This window comes from Hirundo rustica, chromosome 4 (assembly GCF_015227805.2).
Source record: "Hirundo rustica isolate bHirRus1 chromosome 4, bHirRus1.pri.v3, whole genome shotgun sequence".
In the NCBI taxonomy this organism is placed as follows: Eukaryota; Metazoa; Chordata; class Aves; order Passeriformes; family Hirundinidae; genus Hirundo; species Hirundo rustica.
The window spans coordinates 57,699,656-57,724,122 of NC_053453.1; the positions used below are offsets into that span (position 1 = coordinate 57,699,656).

General features: G+C 35.3%; 1 protein-coding gene and 1 long non-coding RNA gene across 4 annotated transcripts in view; both read left to right on the forward strand.

The window, feature by feature from the left end:
* The first annotated feature begins 1,655 nt into the window (after positions 1–1,655).
* Positions 1,656–3,568, forward strand: LOC120752338 (uncharacterized). Its single transcript, XR_005700674.2, has 4 exons — positions 1,656–1,785; positions 2,067–2,127; positions 2,256–2,386; positions 3,171–3,568. It is a non-coding gene; the product is annotated as an uncharacterized LOC120752338 (long non-coding RNA).
* Positions 3,569–10,865: 7,297 nt separating this feature from the next.
* Positions 10,866–24,467, forward strand: part of IGF1 (insulin like growth factor 1) — a 47,218-nt gene continuing 33,616 nt past the window's right edge. The window contains exons 1-2 of one of the 3 annotated variants that reach the window (XM_040063358.1): positions 10,866–11,174; positions 15,425–15,581. In XM_040063358.1, coding sequence (XP_039919292.1) covers positions 11,112–11,174; positions 15,425–15,581 — 220 coding nt within the window. In that variant the 5' untranslated portion in view covers positions 10,866–11,111. Of the gene's footprint in view, positions 11,175–13,586; positions 13,666–15,424; positions 15,582–24,467 lie in introns of those variants that run through there. The other 2 variants (XM_058420218.1, XM_058420219.1) reach the window with 2 other exon arrangements.

Consider the following 24,467-nt stretch of genomic DNA (forward strand, 5'->3'; position numbering starts at 1 on the left):
AGAGTTTCTGGGCCATCATACCTATTCCTATTTTATGTAGGAATGAAAAGTCCTAGAAGAAGGTATTTCTTGCAGTCTACTGTAATGACTAAAGATATTTTTCAGCTTCTATTGCAGCATAGACTTACATGCATAATGATTGCCACCTCCAAAGTTCCAGAATATTTTCTTTCCTGTAGATATATTCTTTAAGATAAATGTTTATTTAACATTAGTAACAAGCCTGGAAATGTCTATTTATTATTAGTCTAGTAAAATCTACCCTTCTTATTGATGAGGCATTAAATGTCAAGTTTATCTTGGACAACCCTTTGAAATGCAGGCAACTAATAAATAAATGTTTCTTTTTTGTTAATATAGGTCACTTAATAGTACAGTTTATCAAAAGTCAGTCATACAATGGTATGTTTGAATCTGTGTGTGGTTTGCTTTCTTTTTTCTCTTTTGATACTTCTGGTATTAGCTTAATTTCAGAGTTCCTACAAATTTACTGTAAAAGATCTGTTTGACAATGAGAGAAGAAGTTGCCAACCATGCCAATTATAGTGATTTGTGGTGTGGGACTTTAGGCCACTGGGAACTAAAGATCCATGCCAGAAAAAAAAAAAAAAAAAAAAAAAAAAGGATAAATAAAAAGAAAGAAAGAAAGGAAAAAAAAAAAAAAAAAAAAAAAAAAAAAAAAAAAAAAAGGCGCTTTTTCGCTTTTCTAGGCATCTATGTTTCTTTCACAATTGTATTCACATATCTAATTCAAGCTATGGCTCAGTAGTATGTTATCTAAAGAAAGAGATTAGGTTTACTTTAGGACTTTTCTGACTACCTGATATTAAGCAGGGATAAAGAAGAAAATTTTTTTTATTTTATTTTTTTTGCCTAGAAAAGTAACATCTGGAACAAATAGAGTCCTTAACTGATTATCATTAACACAATTGTGTTGTGTTCTCAAAAAGCTATTAAAAAGTGTTAACATGGTTACATCATGAACTTCAGCTGGTTCTTATAATACACAATCAACTCAAGCCAGACGTGTACACATATGCATATTTAAAATACTGTATTGTAACACAAGATTCTGAGAACATTTTCATTAGTATTAGGATTACTTACCAGTTCAAGCAGTCATTTTGAGGACAGATTTCACTACCCATAAAACCAGTATTTTAGCTGACATGTAAAAATGTTAACAGTTCTGTAGGTAGTAAGGAAGCCAGCAACCACTTTGAATTAAGAGAAAATATTATTTTTCTTTTTGTCAAACCACTCTGTCTCACCTGTTATTCAAACAATGCCTTTTAAAAAGAGGCGCACATGACAAAAAAAAAAAAAAAAATCAAATACAGATGTCATTAGATTCAATTATGTCAGAATGTTAAAAATATCTCCCTGTATAATACCCAAGTGGAACATGACAGCTCTTTTTTCACTATGCACAGCTTGATGTTCCAGTGAAAGACAGGAAGGAAAATAAAAACCAGCCATCAGCAATGACAAGTAAAATATGGGGGACCTAGTACCTGTCATTAACACCTGTTTTTGGCATCAGTGTATGCCTTCACACCTGTAATGAGAGAAATTGTTGGTCAAGCCATTTGCTTTTAGGAGACAAACCTCCTTGACAAAGCTTCTCAGCTGTATCATGAGAACACCCTGGTTGATTTGTCATGTATAGCAGGGAGATAGGCAAAGGCCATGTGCTTGCTGAGCTATGAAAGCATTCTGTGTGTTTGGAATGAAGATTGCTCGAGACTTCTCGGCTCACCTGAGAGCCAGGAAAACCCAGTAGTGGTAAGCAAATACAAGTAATTAGTACACAATGCATCTGGATCACATTGAATTTTTTGATTTTGAAGGTCATGAAATGATTGCCTCCAGGAAAAGTCAGACACATAAAAATTATAGGAGGTTGTTTCTCAGGCAATCTTTAGTCAGTGAGTTTCCTGTGATTACATAAGGACAGTGAAATTGAGAAGGACTTCTGAGTTCCCCAGCTGAGATATGCATTTTAAGCCTCAAGCCAATACCTGAGCATGCTGTGAGACCTTCTCTGCTCTGATTTCCAAAAAAAGGTGGTGCCTGCGTTGTCTGCCCAGTGAAGTGTAGGCACAGCCCCCAAACCCAATATTCTTGGTAAGTATGGCACTGAACAAAACAATAGAGGATGGTTCTCAAGTCCTTGGGCACTACATGCCGTGTGCACCCACAGAGAAGCAATAATAATTTTAGTAAATAGTAATGAGATACCATTTTTGTGGCAGGAGGAGTAAACTGTGAAGAAAAAGAGCGAGTTACATGCTCAAAGCCCAAGAAATTATATGCTTGCTATTCAGAAGGATGTTTTGCAAGCCTGGAAAGTGGTTTTGGAAATGCCGAATATGTGCTCACTCAGGTAACCTTGAGTCCATACTCTTTATTCTATTACCTAGCTACAGAGTATTTCCCCAAAAACATTCAATTTTCATTCAGTAAAGAAGCTGAATACACAGTGGGAGCAGGTGAAAGGGTTCAGGTGCAACAGTGTCCTATTCTTACCATATCCCGTGCTTGATTTTTCAACCATAAAATCCCATTATTTAATTTAGAGTGAAAGGGATGTTATTTTTATGCAGTAGCAATGTTGTGCATTCTTATGATGGAAGAAATACTGGCAAAATAGACAAATGTTTTTCCAGTAATGAACTGAACATTAGGTTTTCATGTATTGCAATATGACTAGAATCATATATAGCTATCACAACAAAAAGTAGACAGAAAAGTACCTGTCACACTCTTTGTTTCCCTGTAAACAATGTTTCTGGAATAAGAGTAGAATAAAACGATAAAAATTATCAGCAAATATTAGAATAAAAGAAAAAAACTTAATGCACCTATCAGACTAATGTAATCTTCTGTAAAGAGTATAAATATATTTCTAGAATTAAAAAAAAAACCAAACCAAAACAAACAACCAATTCCAAGTCAATATGTTCCAATCTTGCTAGAGTCCACAGTTCAATTATTAGTACTGAATTTTAGGGCTTCTAATTCTAGATAAAATTATTCCTAGCATACATGACACAAAGCTTCAAACAAAACTCAGTGTGCCTGTTAAAATTTGTTAGAGTTTTGACAGGTTAATTCTGTACCTGCAGTCTTCATGCCAGCTCACATAACAATTGCCTTCACCCCTATAGTGTTATGAAGAATGAAATACCACGTCTCCTTCTGCAACCAGCACAAAACCACATCAACGCTGAATTCTGCTCTGCCTTATTAGCTGAAATGTGATCTTGTGTTCACAGCTGATCTGGTTCACACTTATGATTCTGAATGACCTCGTTCCATACAGATCCACTACAATGACTATAGCCACATAAAAAATGGTCTGTTAAAATATGAATCATTCACCAAAAGACAGAAAAGTATAAAAAAAACCCAAATAAATACAAGCATTGCAAAATACAGGTAGATACTGTGCTTGCATGTATGCTTTCTTTTATGTCAAAAGGAAAAAGAATGGAAATAGAAATTTATAAAGAATGAGAGAGCTTTAAAATCAAATACTAAGCAAAGATTTTTTTCTCCACTGATAAAATCTGCTAGACTTTTCAAATCTCAGAGTGTTTTGAAACATTGATGATGTATGATGGTCTCAAAACTGCACCAATATTCAGTTCTTTACCGAAATGTTCAGTTCTTTACCAAAATGTTGATGCTCTTGCCCATTAAAAAATGTTCACATATTTTTTTAAAGAAGCAATAATAATCTTTGATATGTAACAACAACAACAAAAAAAAAGGCAAGAAAAATAGGAAACTGAAATATGAGAGCTGTAAAGTAGACATAGAAACAGGAAAGTCCTGTTTAAACAGATAACACAGAATACAAAGTAAATATGCTCTCTTTCTCTTAGTCTTTTGTGAGAAAAGCTAAAATTCCAAACAAGTAAAGAAAATAGCTTAAGATTTATTTCTCTTCATCATTTAAACTTTTAGCCCATGATACTCCTTGCAGGACTTGCCCTTCTTTTACAAAGTTAAAACATGTTTTCTTACTTCTTTCTGTTTTCATATATCAAAACCTATCATATTAATGATTTTTTTCCTTTTTTTTTTTTTTTTAATCTGAAATTCTACATAACATTGAAGAAAGAGAGTATGAACTATCACAGAAAGCATGCATAAGATTCAAAATGATCTTGCCAATCTTAAAGGATAACTACTATCAGCATTGCAGATGCTCATTACCACTGAAAAGGACCCCAGCCAGCAACCTTGCCAGAAAGGTGGAGCGTTTTCCTGCACAGGGGCATGGTTCAACTCAGAGACAGGTTCAGAGGCTGGAAAATATGTCAGGCTCATGAGTCTGCTTGTAGAATCAGGAACTATAAACCAGTCATGTGTCCATATTTAGAGTAAGTATTAGTTAATAAATTGTTCCCTTACATCCTAATTAATAGGGAAGCTAGGCATTGGTGTTTACCACTTCACGGGATTCAGTTCCCTTTCCAGTTATATTTCATTATTTTTAGAGATTTTTCTCCTCTCTTACTCAAGTTTAAATAACAGCCTTGCTTTTTTAAGCAGCGTAGTAATGAAGCATAAACATTTATCATACCTGATTGTACTTGTATCATACAAAAATCATTCCAGAAAAAAAGTTTTGTGAAGCAGGTCTTTGACAAGAACACTTGTGAATGGTGTAATAGAAAAAAAAAAAAAAAAAAAAAAAGAAAATAAGTAAAAGGAAGCATCTGTTGGGAATTCTTCCAGCTGTGCTTAACACATTTGGAAGATGACAGAGACATAAAATGTGCAAGGCTAACACAGTAGCTTGTCACTTCCTATAAACACACAGAGGTGTTCTTTCAGCCATGATAACATTTTCCAAAAAATACATAATATGGCTTGCTCTGCTTTCCCTCTATGAGTCTCAAAGTATCTAAAGTAACTATTTTTCCTATCTCACAGACTGGGACACATGGAACTGGTTGGAGAAATTACTCAAGTGGCTCAAGTAATTCAAAGGTAGAAATTATAATAAGAGCCAAGTTCACTGTAACCATATTTAAGATCTGTTAGAGATCAAAGGTGCATTTTTGCTTGTTCTAATTCATTTACATACAGGATGCCCTGAAACCCAGAACAGCAAACCCAGGTTTGCAAAATTGGTCTCAATGGCCTAAGCTGCCACTGCCTTCCAGAAAACCTAAACCCAGTTCCAATGACAAAACTAACATTATCTAAGCAAAGCAGATATAAGTAAAGGGTATAAAATACATCAAGCTTACAAAGAAGATACTGCTCCGAACCACAAAATCTATGCATGGGTAAAGATAATTCTGCTATAGTTTAATGTACTTCATATTTTAAGATGAAAATAGGGAAAGGAAATCAGAATTGGCCATTTGATCAGACAATTCTGTTCAAAATGGCAGTGAAGTCTGTTACAGGGAAGCACTCATGAATCAGAGTCAATATATCTTTTATTTGGAGCAACTTTGTCATTCTGTGGGTTCTTTTTAGTACTTAAATTATTCAGAAGTTTCTTGATGAAAGCATGGTTGACCAAAATCTAAGAATCAGAATTAGATGAGGTTGTTTATGGGTTTGGGTTATTTTTTGTTCCATTAGCTTTTAATGTTTTGTTCAAAATAAACCAGCGTATCGCTATATCAACAAGTCAAACTAGAGATGACTGGTTCATCTGTAACTTCTATTTGAAGAAAATAGACAGAAAAATGTCAGTGACAGAGCTCAGTATTTGAATGGGCAGAATACATTGGCTTCAGTCCACAAAACTGTATAAATTTAATAGGATAAGCCCCTTCTGAATTTTACATCATGAGATGGAAGAGAAGTGAACCCAGAAGAAATAATCCTAACACATACAAGAAGTTCCAGATTAATTGTAAATTAAATAAATCTTAAATGGTCAAAGCAGATTTGTTTGTTTGTTTGTTTAGAGATGTCTTATTTCATCTCTGAATAGAGTTTGCTTATAAGTAAAATATGGAGTAGTTTATGAGGTGTCTAACTCATGCAAGTGCTCTTCAGGCCAAGACAGATGGGCAATTTTGCCATTTTCTTTCACTGCTTTGTATGGACATACACAACCTGCTTGTAATAAAATTTACACTAGTCAGTTCTCTTTACAGTTTTTTTCTAAGTCAGCAAATTAAAAAAAACCACACATAGGCATTGACATTCATGTGTCTAACTTACAGAAAAAGCAAAATACCATTAAACATATGTGCTAGACCTTATTTTATAAAAGTCTATGAGCACAGATTTAGCCTTGATGCTAATGATGACTCAGGAAAAAATTATGTCTCTACATTTCACCTAAATGTGGAGAAAACAGTCTAAGTAATAATGGGAATATCTAAGGTTATGCCTCTTTCTGTCTGTGACAGTGGCACTTAAATCATTCATAGAAATCACCCTTCATACACATATATCTTAATTGCTTCCCATCCCAATTCCCACTTATTTTGCTTTCGTTCTATGCATGCAAGGATAGAGCTTATGCAGTCATATCTCCTTAATTTCTTTCTGTCCTAATTCTGACTTTTTGCTGCTGTTAGGAATGAGAAAGTAAGCAACTTTTTTGAGCAAAGATGACCTATTCAGGACTTAATATTGGGAAAGTGAGAGCAGGCCTACAAACAGCTAAAACTGGGAATTTCCAGTTTAATGGAAAATGTTGGTATTTTGATTATTCTGAATCAGAACAAACTATTTCAAAATTTCCCACAAAGCAGAATTTTTTTTAAAAAACACCCTAACAAAAAGCTTTCAAAAATGTTGAAACACATTTTGTTTGAGCTTTTTAGTTTTGTTAATTTAATATTAATTTTCATATTTTACAGTCACAATTATAGCTCATTTCATGCCACTTAATTAATGTGTAACTTCCATAATATAATTTTTAAAAAATTAATTGTTCAAAATGTGAACCATTATATCCAATAGTCAATGTATATTTCATTTGAGTAGGAAAAGAAGATCAGCATTTGTCTTTATATTACTCTCAGCACATTTGTTTCAAAAACCAAGGAAAACACCATGTTAATATAAAGATATTCAAAACAGTAAGTACTTTAATTAATGCTATACATTAAAATTTTGAAATAATTTTGTCTTATTCATCACAGCATTTTTACCATACACCATCAGTTTACAAGTCCATGGATTAATTTTGAGCTGTTACCGTTTTGAGGAATTTTTTCTACCGCTGCTACCTATAAACCATAATTCTGGACATTCTCACACATCCCGCCTGCTCACGTTTTTCTTGATCAGACAGTACAAAGGATTTCAAATTATGTGATCCTCTCTAAAACTTAATCATGAAGCTTGCACTCTCCCTGTTTTACCCAAATGAGAAACTGTTTTTCATGGCACTGCCTTCTCCTTGGTGTCTCTTCAATACTGACAAAGTAATGACAGCTCAGACTGCATGCCCTCATCCTTGTCATCAAATTTGTTACTTGTATTTCATCTAGTGATGATGCCGCTTAGATCATCATTACAAAAGGTGCTTGAGGCTTTTTTTTAAAAAGAAATTCTTTAGCTCAAATCAATTAGCAAAATGATTTTTTCCTTGACTTCCCAACTTTTAATTTGATGAAAGGAATTTTCCACTATATACTTGACTAATCACTAACTTCAACGCAAAATTCCACATTAATAAAATACTCCCCTTCATCCCTTCCTCCAAAGACAATCTTGTTTCTGCTATTTTATATAATGAAGAACAGCTGTTTGCCAGCCACTGTGTTTATCGCCTTCTTCAATCCTCTCCTAAACCATGCTCTCTGCCCTATCACCCTCTCAGTAATATCTGTTATAGTGGTGATATCAACTACAGTGGTTCTATCTACTAGTGGTTCTGCCTTGGTTTTCTATCAGAAAACTTGTAATCCCAGTGTAAAAAACACCAAACGACAGAGACTAATAATTGCATTTGGTAAGAGTGATCTAACAGAGAATGCAAGACAAAAGCACACTGGTTCAGGCATTTTCAGGCATTGTGGCAATGTTCCTACCTTTTAAGAAAGGATTTAAGTAGGGACAATATATTAATTAGGATAATTGTGTATTTGCTATCTTCTATAAAACAGAGTTGCCCCTGGAAAAACCGATACATGGGCTCTATAGCATTAGAGCACGTTAGTGAAATCATTGGAGTGTTAAAGTACAAAAGATGAGGATCAGCACACACAAATTCCTAAATACCTGATTCCATCTCTCACACATTTCATGTATCTTTGTGGCTGCTATAATACTGAAGGTTACCCTTAAGAAGCTAAACAAGGATATATATGCTATTGCTTTTAATGTAGAATAGCTACAAGCATTGCAATTAGAAAACTTCTCTGATCTGCATATCTCTTATAAATACTTTGAAAACTGCCATAAACTCTGTAGTTTACAGGAGCATTCTATTTAAGGGAATGTAAACAACTGCATAAGCATGCAGTCATATAGTACTTTATTCTAAGTGGTTTAAAATGTTACTATATTTAACAAGGGAAAAACGAACCAATTTCCAATAGATAACTGACTGCTATACTGACTAGAATATTACCACCAGGACAGAAGCTATGTTTTAGGAAACTAGTGATCCCCCGATCAGTATGACCTAAGGGATTTTTAATTTTCTGTTTAAAAAAATGGAATAACTTCTTAGTGAGGAAAAGCACTGCACTAAGACTAAAAATCCCTAATGGAAACCTTTTTTGAATCTTTTCTGTTTTCCTGCTTTTTCACAATACCACTTTAAAACAAGAACCAGAAGAAAGAAGTGAAGTGCAACAGAACCTTAGGCTGGTCAGGTGCATTGAGGAAAGGTGTTGAGAATGGCTCTGTGGAAAGAACCAGAATTACCAGGTGTTTAGAGACACTATGATTCTCTGACTACCCTGGCAGCCCAAAGCTGAATCTTCTACTGCATGCTGCTCTCACGACCAAGAGACGCCTGGTGAAACCTAGGAGAAAGCAAGCAGTGAGGAGTGAGAAGGGCATTTGAAGCCTGGGCAGCAGGGAGGTTATGAAGGAGTGTATTCCTTCTCTTATTTAGGAAGAAAAAGGCAGAAGGGTGTGGGCACCCACCTGTAGTACTGTAAAAGAAAAAAAAAAAAAAAAGAAAAAAGAAAAAGAAAAGAAAAGAAAAAAGATTATCAGAACTTTCTAATTTGTCTTCCCACATTCTTCTCTAAGGCTATTGGAATAAGTGATACATGTCCTATGGGTTGCCGTAGGCTTCATCACGGTATGTGCATTCGATGGCTTCTAAAATGCAAAGGGGAGAATAAAACAGAGCAGAACCTTAAAACACAGTACCTGTGGTACAAATGTGTATCAGAATACTTGAAATATTAGTATTATCTGAACTAAGCAAACTTACCTCAAAGTGCCCTGTGCTTCTGCCATTATGATACATTAGAAGAAATCCCTTCCAAAGATTAATCAGCTTAGCTAACCATACACTGTTTAAAACTACACAGAGCAGAGTGTTAGGCATTCATAGAGGGTACAAATAACTAATTGTGTCCTTTCTGCCTGGCAAGCACCCTACAGTTCAAGGTGGATCTGAAAACCAAGAACGAATCTGGGCCGACATGATCTCAATTGTAATTTTCAATAATAAAGTACAGCTAGCACCTCAGCATACAACTCTCACTTAGTGGAAGCGGACAGGGCTAAAATGCAATGTTCTGAAACAGCTTTTATGGAAATCATACACTGCTTGTGACGTGTTTGGTCTCTGGAGCTGCAGCCTTGTTCAGTCCTCTACTTTTAAGTGCCATCTTCCAAGCCCAAAGGGCAACAAGTACGAAATGCATCTATAAAACAACATCACAACTTTATCCTCAATAGCTAAGTATTAAAATGCAAGCATACATTATAAATAGAAAAACAGCTGGCTTGGAGCACATTGCAAGCCACTAACACAGTTGAGGGATTTGAATGACATCATAACCCGTGAGAGCATGTTGCTGGCCAGCTGGTGTTATTTATAATATACTCATAATTGAGGAAAAATAAAAAGGCACAAGTTAGGTATTGCAGAACTAATAATTGAATTCTCTCTTTCCCCGTGTCATTTAAATTGGTATCAAGAGAAATTCGAAGATTACTACTAAAAAGGGGGAGGATAATCACTTTATAATTACAGCAGCAGATTTAAGATAAATATCATGGAAGCCCCCCAAACTGGGCTACTTGTGTTACTATATTCATAGTACTGTAAGTTCTAGGAAATTACATGATTTCTCCTATGTGGTTGTTGAAAGATCACAAAGCTATTTTGCCCTATTTACAACTTTCTCAACAATTCTGCTATTTTTAGCAAATTACAAACTGCTATTTTAGGGTTAATCGCAGAGAGAGTTGGAGGTTTTAAGTGGTACTCAGCATATAGGCGTGCCAAGTTTAATAACGTAAAGACACATTAAGGAAGAGGTAGATAACTGCCTGCCTGCCTTTCCGTACTATATAAATAAAATACCTATGCTCCTATGCAAAAAAAAATGTATGTATATATACATACACAAAGGTATGCATATATACAAATATTGCCCATACGTATTTAAGTTTTTATATATTTGAAATGCAGACACACAGACATAAATACAAATGCATGCACAGCTACCTGAAAGTTAACCAGAATACATTTTCTTATTTTTCATGGCAGCACAAGCTCTTTTTGTCTGCTAACCCCTCAGTCACTAATTCACATTCTTTTAAAGGGAAAAAAATATGCTTCTGTGCTCTAGTTTTAAAATGCAAAGGTATGATGTTATTTGTCACCATGCCCAAAAAAGTCCTTACTCGGTAACTTTGCCAGAAGAGGGAGAGAGAGAGAGGCAAATGCTCCCCCAGCTGTTTCCTGTCTACAGTGTCTGTGTAATGTAGATAAATGTGAGGATTTTCTCTAAATCCCTCTTCTGTTTGCTAAATCTCACTGTCACTGCTAAAATCAGAGCAGATAGAGCCTGCGCAATGGAATAAAGTCCTCAATATTGAAATGTGACATTGCTCTCAACATCTCACATCTCTCTGGATTTCTTTTTTCTCATCATTACTGCTAACAAATTCATTTCCAGACTTTGCACTTTCAAGAAGCAATGGAAAAAATCAACAGTCTTTCAACACAATTAGTTAAGTGCTGCTTGTGTGATTTCTTGAAGGTAAATCTTTATTACTATTTCAAATATTTTTTTTAGTTTTATTTTGCTGTGTATTGTCTGCTGCTGGCTAGAGGAGTATTGTGCACTTTTCAATAACATTATTTTAGAACTGAGGATTATTTATAAATTGCTGAACATGCAATTTTATGTGATCTGGAAAATGGCTGTATGTAATAGTTGCAATTACATAGATAACTGTGAGGGAAAACTATTGCAAATACATGTCTTAGATTTCACTTCTATTCAGAGAACTTTGTAATATTTCAGAGATGTCATTATTAAAAGGTCCACTTACATCATTGTCTATATTGTTAATGAATGCTTCTGAATACAAGAACTTTTAGCTGTTTTCTGCAGGTGCAGGGTTTTATAGGAAAAAGGTATTATTCACATGTTAAGTTTCTGCAGTTTTATTATACACAATTATAGAGAAAATGTTCATGCTTTCACAAGGAAACTTTTAAGGGATGTTGTCACTGCAGCAGTTTTCTGGCAGCATCGTGGCATTTACTTGATTTTTGCTTTCATAAATTAAAAGTAAATGAGAAGTTCAGTTTGTTTTCTACATTAGAAACCAGCTGCGACTCTTGCTGACCTTGCATATTTGTACAGCTTAAGCAATTGTACATAAAGAAAATGGAAATTCCCTTACATGTTCATCTCCAAGTTTTCCCTTCTAGGGAGGGCTTTTTCAGGAAAGTTTGCATGTGAAGTTTGATGTTATGACCCTATAATTTCTGCACAGTAACATAAACTGCCTTAAGGTAAATTTGACTTCAGTAGGTGCATTGACCTCTGTTTCTGTCAATTGGCTTCAGTCCAACTTTCCTTTATCTGCAAATTTATATCCTTCAAGAACTTTTTCTCCCTTAATATTTTGCAAGGACTTTTATGTAGCTGAAAGAATTATCTTATTTTAATTGTTTAGGGCCTAATTATTTTTTTTTAATTGGTCTTACACTAAAACCACACTTATCTCATTCCTTAATGACCTAATTACAGGTCTGTAATTGCAAGGGATGAAATCATTCCCTTAATGTATAAATGGGCATCCTTTCCAATATACTTGAGAGATGAAGGGTTGGGGTTTTTTAAGTATTGAGCAAGGCACTAAGAGACATAAAAGTAATGTGCTAGTTCCTCAGCTCTGCATCCTGCCAAGCTTCCTTGGAATCAATGGAACATATCGATTTAGGTTAGCATGTAGCCCAGATTCTTTGCTCAAAGTTAACAGTATTTAAACCTTGATGCACTCTAGAGTATACATGCTTTATTTATTTAACAATTACTAGTGGATACTGATATTTCATAATAATTGCACATTTCTACTATGGCTTGGTAATCTGGCCCAACCCCTCTGGAATAAAATGTAATTTTGAATATATAACTCTTGATTTCTTGTTGTAGCCTATGCTCTCCAAAAAAATGTTGCCTCGTTCAAGATACTTATAATTCTTGCAGATGTTCTTACATGTTACTAAAATGACCAAGCATGTGAAGAATTCTTATGCACAACTTGTGTCAAGTGATAGTTTATTAAATGAAGGGGACTTACATAGAAGAATTAAGAAGTAAATGAGATGTAGAGTGTTCATATATAACATTCCTTCGTGGTGCTACTTTTCTGGACTACTAATAGAGGAATGTAGCAAAAGCTGGCTATTTTACTGAAAAAAGAGGAAATTCCAGCTGTGAAAATATGGTCAGTCATTCTATGCAGCTAAAAGAAGTGCTTAACCAGGCTCATCTTGAACCTGTATTCAATTTCCTAATGTAATTAGATGCTTCAAAAAACTCCACCCACACACCAATGCTTTTTCTTTTAAGCTCTCAACTTTCTAGTCAAATTGGGGATAATGTAAGTACTCTGCTTGATTGTAGAAAACCTGAAGCAACATTGGATTACAACTTTGTATTTTCTTAAGACTATTCCCCTCAGATATAAAGGGGTACTTTGATTTTATCACAAACATATTGAATCAATTAATGTTATGCTTAATTAAAATGATGAAGTAAAGTTAAAGATTTATACTGTGTTTTGGAATTTACTTTGATGAAACAGTACTTAATTTATCAAATAATTGATTGACCCCTAGAAACATGTGAGCTTATTTTCTTTTCTACAAAGTTTTTACTTGTTTGAAAGTTCTTGACTGTTGTTAAATTTGGAGATAAAGTTAGAAATTCTCTGTGGTTTATACTATGCAGCCTTTTTTTGGCATCCACTAAAGGAAAAACAGTAGATAATCTGTTTTGTCATAGTTCAGTGCTGATATTTATCTGAAAATGTAAGCCAGCTGAGAAGTCTTGAAAAATAAAAATTGTTAAATGTCTAAAATTTATGTTTATTTCTGGACCGAATGTTATACAAGAACAAATTGTTAAATACATAATGTTCTTGTATTTGTAATGTCTTTCAGCTTTCTGAGGCAGTGTGCTAAACAGCTTTCTGCTTTACCTCCTCAGAACTGGGAACCATCTTAAACTGCAGGTGCATCATATTTATCTTATAAATTCAAAAATATGGCTAAGGAAGAAAGAAATTTTTGTTAAGATATGGAATCATTACAGGAAATAGAGCCTCATGTTGTCATCATTCATTTATAATCTGATCTTTTTCCATCTGCCATTGAAGTCATGTCCATGCATTTGAGCTTGTTGGGGTTTGCATGGCAAAGTTGGCTAAAGACACTTGTGAATGGGAAAATAATTATTCTTTTTTTATGATATATCATGGGATTTAAAATTGTTCGTTATTGTCACAGTAGAAATAAGGGGCTCATCCAGCAAGGCACTAAGATCTCTTGCCAAGAAAAAAAGAATTCTTAAAAATTATTGACTAAACAAGGCTCAATACCCCACTGGATCAGATCCCAGTTGATCAGAAAATAGATAACTTCTTTTTTTTTTTCAAAAGTTCAGTGTAGAAATATTAAAGACTAAATGGTCCCTGAAACCCTGAAATAAACTTTAGGGAAAATTAATGATTTTACTTCAATTACTTTGTACAAAACTGCTAATACAAAGCAGTTTTAAGCCAAGTTTAACTGTATGTGGAAGACAGATTTGTAACTTCTTACCTGACTGCAATGTTAATGTTAACCTTGAAAGAGGATGAAATTAAATGCAGATTTACACCTTTCAAAACTGCTTTTTGGCAAGTGATCTAAATAAGTTCAGAATGTGCATTAAGCACATTACTCAGTGTCCTGCTGCTATACATATATAGCTTTTCCTAGTATTAAAAGAAAAGGCTATCTTCTTTGCATGTTGGGCAAGAAATTAGGTGGTCATAAAGGGATACAAAAGGAAGTGGATAAATGGATTGGTGCAATTTTACACCCATAGAGAACTGGCCTTTCTTCAAAGTACAGGAAAAAGATAGTTTGTAACCAAACTTAAATGAGACAAGAATTATCACCTCTGCGTAAACCTCATGGCCACAGCTGCCTAAGAGGGTATAATGAAGGTCAATGAAGTATAGCTTCTTGCAACAAGTAAAAATACAAATCTTTAATGGATTAAAACTCATGCTCATCTTAATTTGTCAAATGTTTCCAAAATGTTTGCCTGCTAGTAGCAGGTTACTGTAAGAGTCACTGAATGTGGTCTTCTGCTACAGAAGATCTCACATCAACTCCTGTAACTTTGGCAAGTTGAACTTTGCAACATTTTTGGTTCGTCCTGGTATTCCTTTCTAAGGCGGCTGGAGAACTGTGGAGTGCTAATAATGAGCTCTTTTTCTATTGGGCCAAATTTCCTTACAGCAAGTTTAGATTTTTCTATTCTTGTGACAGTGTGGGGTTTAGTTTAAATAGCTCTCCTCTGTCATATGCCACCCCTATTTCCCACAATACATTGGCAGGCACCTGTGATATTCCCTCTTAGCTTATCTGGTCAGAGACAAACCAATTCAAGGTTGTTTTCCTTATTCCTATTATTCCAGGCTTCCCTTTGTCTCTTCCACTTTTCCATATTTTGCTTTCCAAAAGCAAATATAAGTCATAGTTACTACACAGTTCCCTAACTAGATGTGATTGTGAGTATTCACCAGAATAAATAATCAGTTTCCAATATATATGGATTAGAACATGTAGGCAGTTGCAAAATCATGGTGAGACATTTCCCGATTCCATGTTTATTGTCCGAGAAATCACAGTACATATTCATTCTCATTCACAAGGGTGCAGGAGTCAATTTTTGTAAGACTCTTTGGGGAAATTCTGACACTGCTTCTGCTTCCTTGTCAGGTGAAGATGCACACTGTGTCCTACATCCATTTCTTCTACCTTGCCCTGTGTTTGCTTACCTTAACCAGTTCTGTTGCTGCTGGCCCAGAAACACTCTGTGGTGCTGAGCTGGTTGATGCTCTTCAGTTCGTGTGCGGAGACAGAGGCTTTTACTTCAGTAAGTCCACCCTTTCTTTCATTTAATTGCTAAACACTTTCATGTAATCCATTGGAGTCTGCAACTGCTGTAAATAAGCTTAGCTATGATCATCCAGGCTGCTAACTAGGACTAGTATCCTATATCTGGAAGATGCTGAAGTCTTCAGTTACTATGAAATCTCAATAAAGAATAAAGTTTTGCCTGTGTTCAACTTCTCTGAGTTTCTGACAAATTTTCAGTTTCAAACTTGTTACTGTTTTTCACCACTTTCCGGCTGTTGCTATTCCACCTGCTCTATTCCTGCTTTCCACTGACCTGTCACTGAAGAGCACATACTAAACCCAAGACACTCATTAGGCAGAGATACACATGCATGTTATGTCAGACTACCAGCAAACAGTTAAACTACACACTGTGTCATATTAAAAACACACTAAGCTTCAACATCTGGTTTGAAAAAAAGAAGAGCTGAAAGGCAGCAAGTAGAAGGTTGCCACATCCAGGTATCCACCTGCTTCATTTAAATACTGGTGGAGGAAAATTCATGCGTGCTAAGATAAGAAAGACTAACACTAGTACAGGCAATAGCTAAAATTAACTCTGCAATAGTGAGGATCAATAAATACTCAACTTTTATGTAATAGAAATCTATTTCTGATTTTCAGGTATTTGCCACTTAACAACAAAAATCAATGAAAGTTTTAGCTAGGAGTATATTCATTCTGAATACATTCATTAATATATTTTTTTCAAAACATGATAGAATTTGTGCTCCTATAGCCTCTGAAGCTAGCATTTACTTTTAATAACAATATGTGCTTCTCTGATATTCTTGATATTCCTTCATGACTGAAGCTTCTTGTCTTCTAAGCTATCGTTTTTTGGTTTTCTGATCATACCCACCCTATTCCTATTTATTTCTATTCATGGAGTCATTGCTTTCAATGTTTTCTCCTGGCATGCAATAAAAACAGAAATTCAGACTCTTGTACTGCTAAATTACAGAAAATCCTAATTTCCTCGACATATAAATTGCAGAGATTTTCACTATCTTCTTGGCACATTTTATTTAAGTTCACTTTTGAAACCTTAGTTTTATGTATGCAAAGTAATCCACTATCCACAAAAGAAGCCTTCTTTTCTGCATTTAACACCTCAACACTTGTTAATAAGCACCTACTCCAGAGTGCTGTTTAGCTTAGTATTCTGGTGCTAAACACAGTATTAAAATTACTGGACTCTCTCATACATACATTATCCTACAAACTTGTCAGGTTTTCATTTATACACCAAAGTCTGTTGCATTTATTAGCAGCAGAATTGGGGATTATGTGAGCATCCTACAAATGTTTTATTGCTGGAGTGCATGTAAAGACTGCCATCTCCCACTCTTTTTTCTGCACGAAAAAACAATGAGACAATACATCCTTAGAGCAGCAGAGAAATTGTCCTTTTACTGTGTATGTATCTCAGCTGTTTCTCTACCAGCAAAATGTTTGCTGCTGGTTCAGAGGCCTCTCATGCTTGCTTTCCACAAGAGTAGCTGTTACTGCCCAGCAATCAGACCTACTGTTAGGTGTACTTTGTGATCCTCAAGGTAAGAGGTCATGTGATATGCTAATCATTAGCAGTAACTCTCCTTGGTTTCAATCTCAATTATTCTAATGTTTCACAATCTGTTTCAAATCTCTACCCTAAGCTAGGTCATCCTTAATTTAAAATAATAGGATGGGCTTCCAATGTCTCAAAGGAGATCATTACCTTTGCAATCTTGACCTTTATCTGCTGTCAGTTTAGATAGACTTTGTCTCTACTCTTTGCTGTTTTCTGACACTCTGAGTTTTCACTTGAAATAACGTAACACCCCCACAAACGTTGACCTTGTTTGACATGGAAAACTAAGGAAGGTTTTACTTATGAATGACCACCCTGTTTTAGGAAAGTCTTGCACAGTTGTAATCAATAGAGTGTAGTTGCATCATTCAACAGGAATGTTATGAAGCTGATATGTATGTGGCCCCTTGGATGCCAAGTAATGTGTGTGCTCTACCTGGCTACTTATTTGTGAAGAAGAAATCTAATCTGCTTCAACCTTCCCCCTCTTATTTGTTAAGAGTTCAATCTAAAACAAAACTAGAGAGAAATAAGCCCAGTAACATTGGTAAAACAAATTGAGGCCCTCATATTAAATGTACTACAGAATGCAGCATATTCTTAAAATTTTAAAATGTTGCTTGATTTCTTGGGAATTTTTAAGAATGCCACATTATTTGCAGAGGTAAAAACGCAATAGTTTTTTTATTTTGTTGTAAATAATATGTCAATAAAAGTAGTACTTTAAGCCCTCTATTCTCATACTCTGCTTCCTTTAAATAAAGTGTAATCAATGGTAGTATTTGCCTTTAAATTGCACAGGAAATAGCTGTGAGGAATTTTTTTTTCTTCCATCTCTCTGTATTTCACTAGAGACTCCAAATATAAAGAATACCTTTTGGCTGAGCTGGAATTCCTGGTTTAGAGTCAAGGTCAAAGCTTCTGACTATTCCTTGGGAGTTGTGGGTGGAAGCAAAGATAGAAATAATTGTATTACTTTCTGTTGAAACTCTGTACTTCTCAACCACATGGCTATATCTATGGCTAGGACTAGAAGACAAAAAATTTCCTTTATGTCGTCTACACTGCCCAACTTTCTAACTATAAAAGGAAACTCTTTATAGCTTCTGAGGAGATGCCCCAGCTGCTTACCACACACAAAGAGAAGTGCCGATTTCAAGAGAAAGTCAAATGTCGTTTCTACCACTCTCTCTTGACTTGAGATAGACTGATAAGGAGCATTTTCCAAATTTTTTAGGGTGAAACACAGCACAAATCCCCAAGTTAAGCATCTACTCTTTTTCCTTGGTCACATCTCCAACCAGCACTGGTTACTCTTCAGACAGCTTTTTGTCTCCTGTGATTTCCCAGAGAAAGGAAATCTAGGGACATCTCTAGGAGAGCTTCTGCCCCTCAGGTTCCTGGGTGTTAGGTTTTGTTAGGAGAAGGTGACAGAGAACCTAGCCGCAGCTATAATAGTGACTACACTAAAACACAGCTTTTCTCAATGTTTCTCCAATCTCAAAACCTCTGGATCCAGTCATGAAGCCAAGTGGGATGGCTTCAATGTTCACTTGAGTTTTAATGTCCAGAAAGGTCTACCATAGTATGCTTATTACAAAATAATGCCGAGAGCAGAAAATGATGCAAAAACTTAAAGGAGAAATTAGAGGAAACTTACAGAAGTGAAAGCCTAAGAGGGGGAAAATTTTCCTCGGAATAGTCTAGTCTTATCACAGGAATTAATTTTGTAGATTAGTCAAAAAAAAAAAAAAGCTTCATAAATGTTGAATTTTCTGAACAATCATTCATTCTTGCTCATGCTGTTTTCTGGGGGCTATTACTACCATGAGATCCAGTAGTTTGTTCTAAGGAACAAAAAGATACCTTTTCCTTTTACAGTAAATGCATAGCAGTCTTGCTAAATACACAAGTACCAATAAAGAAACAGATTCCTTAATTCCTTAGACATTTTCAGACTTCTAATTTCTAAAGCCCAAGTTAGGTAGCAACACTTACTTGAAACCATGACAATCAACTTCATGAATTAAAACTCCACCTTTTTTGCTGCTAAAAACACTACTATAGTCTTGTGGTGAATCTTCTGAACCATCACTTGCATAAAAAAGAAAAGAGATGAATTTAGATACCTGAGACACTGGAGTTCCTCTGATATTCTTCAAAGAATGATCTAGAACATGCTTCCATGTGTAAAGCAGTCAATCCCATAAAAAATGGGCTTTCCTGGCATCTAGCTTAATGTTCCCTGTGTCAACTGCTTTGTGGGGGATTACTGCAGATTTTTACTATATCTTTTGTCCACTAAGACAATCAAAATTGTGTGTTGACCTTGGGAATATCCCCAACTGTGCACAATGTAACACTATTAGTTTATAATCATCAGGAAATCAGGATAAGCCCATGAACATGATTTTGAGTAATGAGAGCTGTCATGACATCACATTGCTTTGTAGAACTAAGGTGTGTGTGGAGGAATTGCAGCCTTAGCAAAGAGGAAACAAGCAGTAGAGCAATAGGCAATTACGTTTTGCTTCTCCCGTTTCACTCTCGTTAAGAGCTTCTTGTTTACTTCAGGAAGTCTGCTTTTAAGATGTTATTAAAGTTTCTAGGCCTGTCAAACCTATCAGCATAATTACAAGAGATGGCATGGCACTTAGTTCTTTAAGTACTCCATACCTGTAGGAGCTATGAGTCATTAGCTCCTCTCTGCATCCCTGATTGAAAGGAATGTTAATGTTAGAAGCCCAGCAGAGGCACGCTGAATAGCTGCCATGGACACACACAGACTCTGGTGTCACTGACAGTTTTACAAATCTTTGCAAACAAATGCTGGTCATCTTGGCTGTGTTCACACAGCAAGATCTGAGAGTGTTTTTAAGTTCCTTGGTCTGGCTACATGCCCCATTCATGTCCAAATACTGTATCTATGGAAGATCTGAGTGTATTCCTCTATCTATCCCTAGGTTCCTTACTTCTTACAAGAAGCTAACTGGAAAGGAGCTCAGATGTGCTTTATCCCGGTCTGCAGAGTCAGTGCTCAGGGAACCAGAACTATAGGCACAGCTACTGATGTATCTATATAAGAAAGAAAACAGCTCTGACTTCTGCAATGATATCACTGTATAGTCAAACAGCTGACACAAGTTTGATGTGTGCTTTTTTGTCCTGGTAGTAAACACTAAAGGAAGTTGTCTGAAAATAAGCCAGTCTTGGAAAGAATTTTCTCATTTTTTACTACATTAAGTAAGGGTAAGAGTTGTTCATAAAGGCCAGCCTTCATTTGGTGAAGTTAATCTTACGTTACCTCTTTAATAACAGAGAGAGAGGTTCTGTCTTCTTTCTCCATGGATTGCAGAGTAAGTCTAGGAGGATTTAACCTCTGATATACACTAAATATAGTCCCTGCAAACAAGTCTCCTCTACAGCTAGTTTCTCAAGTCACCAAGGGTTTTATAATTTTTCAGCCTTTTCCTTAAGAGAGACTGCAGTAGTCATGATAATTTTAATGAAGTGACTGGAAGCAAATCATTGATCAAAATTTCAACAAGAAACATTTCTGCAAAAAGTGCCTACTATCAAAACCAAATAAGTACATTTTCTCTAGAAGTTCCATTTATATATGTCCTTATTAGCTGGTCGATATTAGAGATGCTTTTTGTGAAGTTTACCTCTTTTTTTATGCACTCAACCAAGCTTCAAATTTGGTCTCAAATAACAGAAAGCTGTTACTTGACATTTGATTCCCCAACTGCTATATGTGTATTTAATACATTGTTTAGTCTCATGTTGGATAAAGTCACTCAAAGAAACTTTTGGCAAGATCAACATTAATTCTTGGCATAGCTGCCCCTCTTACTTTTCCACTGAATCTTAAATACTGAGAAAAACCCTTCCCTGACTTCAACTCTGGCACATGCTCTATGCAATCAGCCAAAACCTTTGCGTATGGACCTCAGTGTTTGTTCTGGTATCAATAAAGCATTTGTGATTCTTGATCAACAGCAGCAGGAGTCACAAAGCTGTGACTTTCAGTTTGGCAGAACCACATGCTCTGTTAATGAAAATCTTTTGCATTTTCTACCTGTGCATAAAGGGCATTCTATACGCAGTGCTCCTTCAAAGGCAGAAATTCACAGAGCCAAAACTCCAGGGCTTATTCAGCACTTTAGCTCTTTGGCATGTTTCAAACCCTTTCACATCATTGAAAATCAGACACTTAAAGCCACCTCAGAGCTTTGCTAAAAAAGGATTGATCTGGGCTTGTTTATTAAACTATATCTTAATGTCATTATTTCTCGGTGATACAAGCTTAATTGTTCAAAAATATGACAACAAATGCAAGGGGCAACCAACACTTAAGTAATTTTTCTAGAAATCCATACAAAATAAATACCACAAATGTATACTTATTGAAGAAATTATGCTAAATTTATCTCTGGTAATAACCACAGGAACTTCAATGTCAAGAAGAAGGAAAAGACATTAATTCCTACTTTCCGTGTGGTGCATTTAGTACAAAACCATTATGAAAGATAAAGCCCAAATCCTGGGTCTAACTTTTAAGCAATGACAGGCATATTTCCTGTTTGCATCAGTAAATGAGGTTCTGAGAACAAAAACTCTTAACGCATCCATAGTCTTTGGAGGGGCATACTGTATAGTGTCCAGTGGGTGAGTCCAGTTTGTGGAAAGTTACTTAAATTCCTACAAAAAAATCCCTAGTCTGATATACTGAGATACTTGTGTTTTCTGATCGAATCCCATATGCAGAGAAATGTTGTTTTCAGTGTCCTTAGTCTTACTAGGCAAAGCAGAATGTCATTTTTAATCCTTTGCTAGTGAAAACTGGAATAGCTTTCTTTTATCAAAGAAACTTTCCATGGCTAATTTTTCTCTTGGTCTCTTGCCTTTTTTTTTTTTTCCCCTTTAGTCTACAGCATATTTAAATATTTCCCATCTTATTTTGAAATTCAGCTGTGATCCCAATCTTCCCATTTATGTAATATATCTCTAGAATAGGAGGATGATTCCAGACAGCAGGCCCTTCTGCTTCCTTATGTGCCCATAAGAGTGTGGAAGTAGGGAAAGAGTGTCCTGTTAAAGCACTTCCTTTGGGAAATGATGACTCACACAAACCTGAAATCATAGGACATTTTTTATACAGAACTATTTGTTTATATTGTTTGTGTCTTTGTGTTTTGGGCAGAAATTTACACAAGGCTGAGTATGCATAAAAAAGAAGGGGTTGGCTCAGACCATTCTGATTCAATCCAGCTCAGTGACCTGTTTTCTTTCTGAAAATAAATATTCTAGGAACACTATTTCTATCCCCCCAAAAGTAAACTCTTAATACCCCCAAATCCTTTAAACAGCAGGTTCAAAGTAAAACATACTACTGAAAATTGGTTTGACTTCAAAAAGAAGGTTCATTAACAGCCATATGCTTCTAAGGCAATGGATAAAATCTTAAATTATGCTCACAGGCTCTGTATTTCACAACTCTTTATTCTAAAGAAAAAATTTAAATGTATGGTTTATGCAAAGGTATAAAAAGTCTAAGCATCATGGGGAATATTGTAAGGAAGATGTCATTCTGCTTGTGGATCTGAAAAGATAAGTACATTGCTAATTGTGTTTGATGGCTGTTCCAGACCACCTATAATAAACTAAATTTACAAGAGATTTTTTTTCAGACTTGCATTAACTATACTGAAGATTTCTTTTAACTCAGCCCTATCAAAAAAACTGGATATGAACTTCTACTCTTATAATGAAGGTTTTACAGCTTCCTTTTGTACATCTTCATTGATTACTTCAGATTACATGAAAGCTAATAAGGATTTTAGATTAACATAGCAGGTTTAAATTGAATACACTTCTTACCTTGAAACTTCTCTGGACAAATGATAATGTTGCAATAATTCATTTCTACATCCCCCAAATTCCTGAATTACTAGTCAACAGGTCTTCCATTAAAAAAAACCCTTGGTTTTTCCTACGTATTTCAAGTTTTATGTTTCTTTCCATTAAAGTTTCCAGCCTTTCACAGACATATTTAGTTTGGCAGGAAGAATCTGGTGACTCATAGACTGTAGAAATTTGAGAGCAAGCTACTGAAAATGTATCTAATTTCTTCTTGTGTAATTTGGGAGCAAGCTACTGATAGTATGTCTAATTTTCCTAGTTTAATCAAATGTATTATTGGCAAATACATGTCCTGAATAAAAACCATGTTTATTTCTGAAATATATAGCTAAGATTAAATACAAAAGCACAATATATATTTGCTTTTAGAACACTTCTGGGGTTTTTTCTAATTGTGTCTGGCATTTTACTCTAAATCAATGGGTACTGAATGAAAAACAGAGGCACTAGTTGAACCAATTTGTATTACAATCCTACTTATATTTTGGAATTCAGTAATATAAAAGCATTCCTTATGATGTTTTTTTGGTGATTTTTTTTTGATTTTTTTTTCATTCTTTTCAAGAGAGAATAGAGGTGTAGGAAGAATAGGTGATGTTATTATACCTCCATGATTTATATAGAGAAGGATAGATGTATTCAAAAAGATCTCATTTGTATTTTATGTTTTTGACTATACTGTTCCTTTCATACTGTCTTTTCAGACAAAAGACTTAAATTCAGGCCTTTCTAGACATACATCATTTTGATTTGTCCACATGCAGAATGAACTTGGTGAATGATTAACACTGAAGAGAGTGTGACCTGAAATAAGGAGATTCTGGTTCAGATTTAGTCCATCTGCTTTTGGGCACTTAAATGAGGATTCTAGTTAGGAGTCTACTCAAGCTCATCCTGCAGTCAGTGAGAGGACTAAAGAATTTTCAGGGCTCTCATTAAGTTATGAATTTTCCCTAGGACATACTTTTCCTTCTCCACCACATTAAGCAAGGAAGCCGTAGCAATTGTATTCTTATACTCATTAAGTCAGTTGAGTAAGGACCCTCCATTAGGAGCCTAAATTTTGGTGGAATAAATCTGTTTAAAACCACACAATGAACTTCCATGTAGAGGTAAGGATGCACTCATACAGATCCCATTTTAGATCAAAGCAAACCCAAGCTTATTTTAGCTGCTATGGTATTACACAGTTAAGCAAAGACCCAGAAAGTGCCTTACGCAGGTAACACCAGTTAGAGCTGCTCCTCTAGCTCTTAAAAACTCCCTGGCTTTAGTCTAAGTGTGAATCTTGTCGAAGAAAGCATTCCAGTTGGGCACTGTAAAAGCGCAAGGCAAAAGCTTATCTATCTTTTCTTTCTTGATATA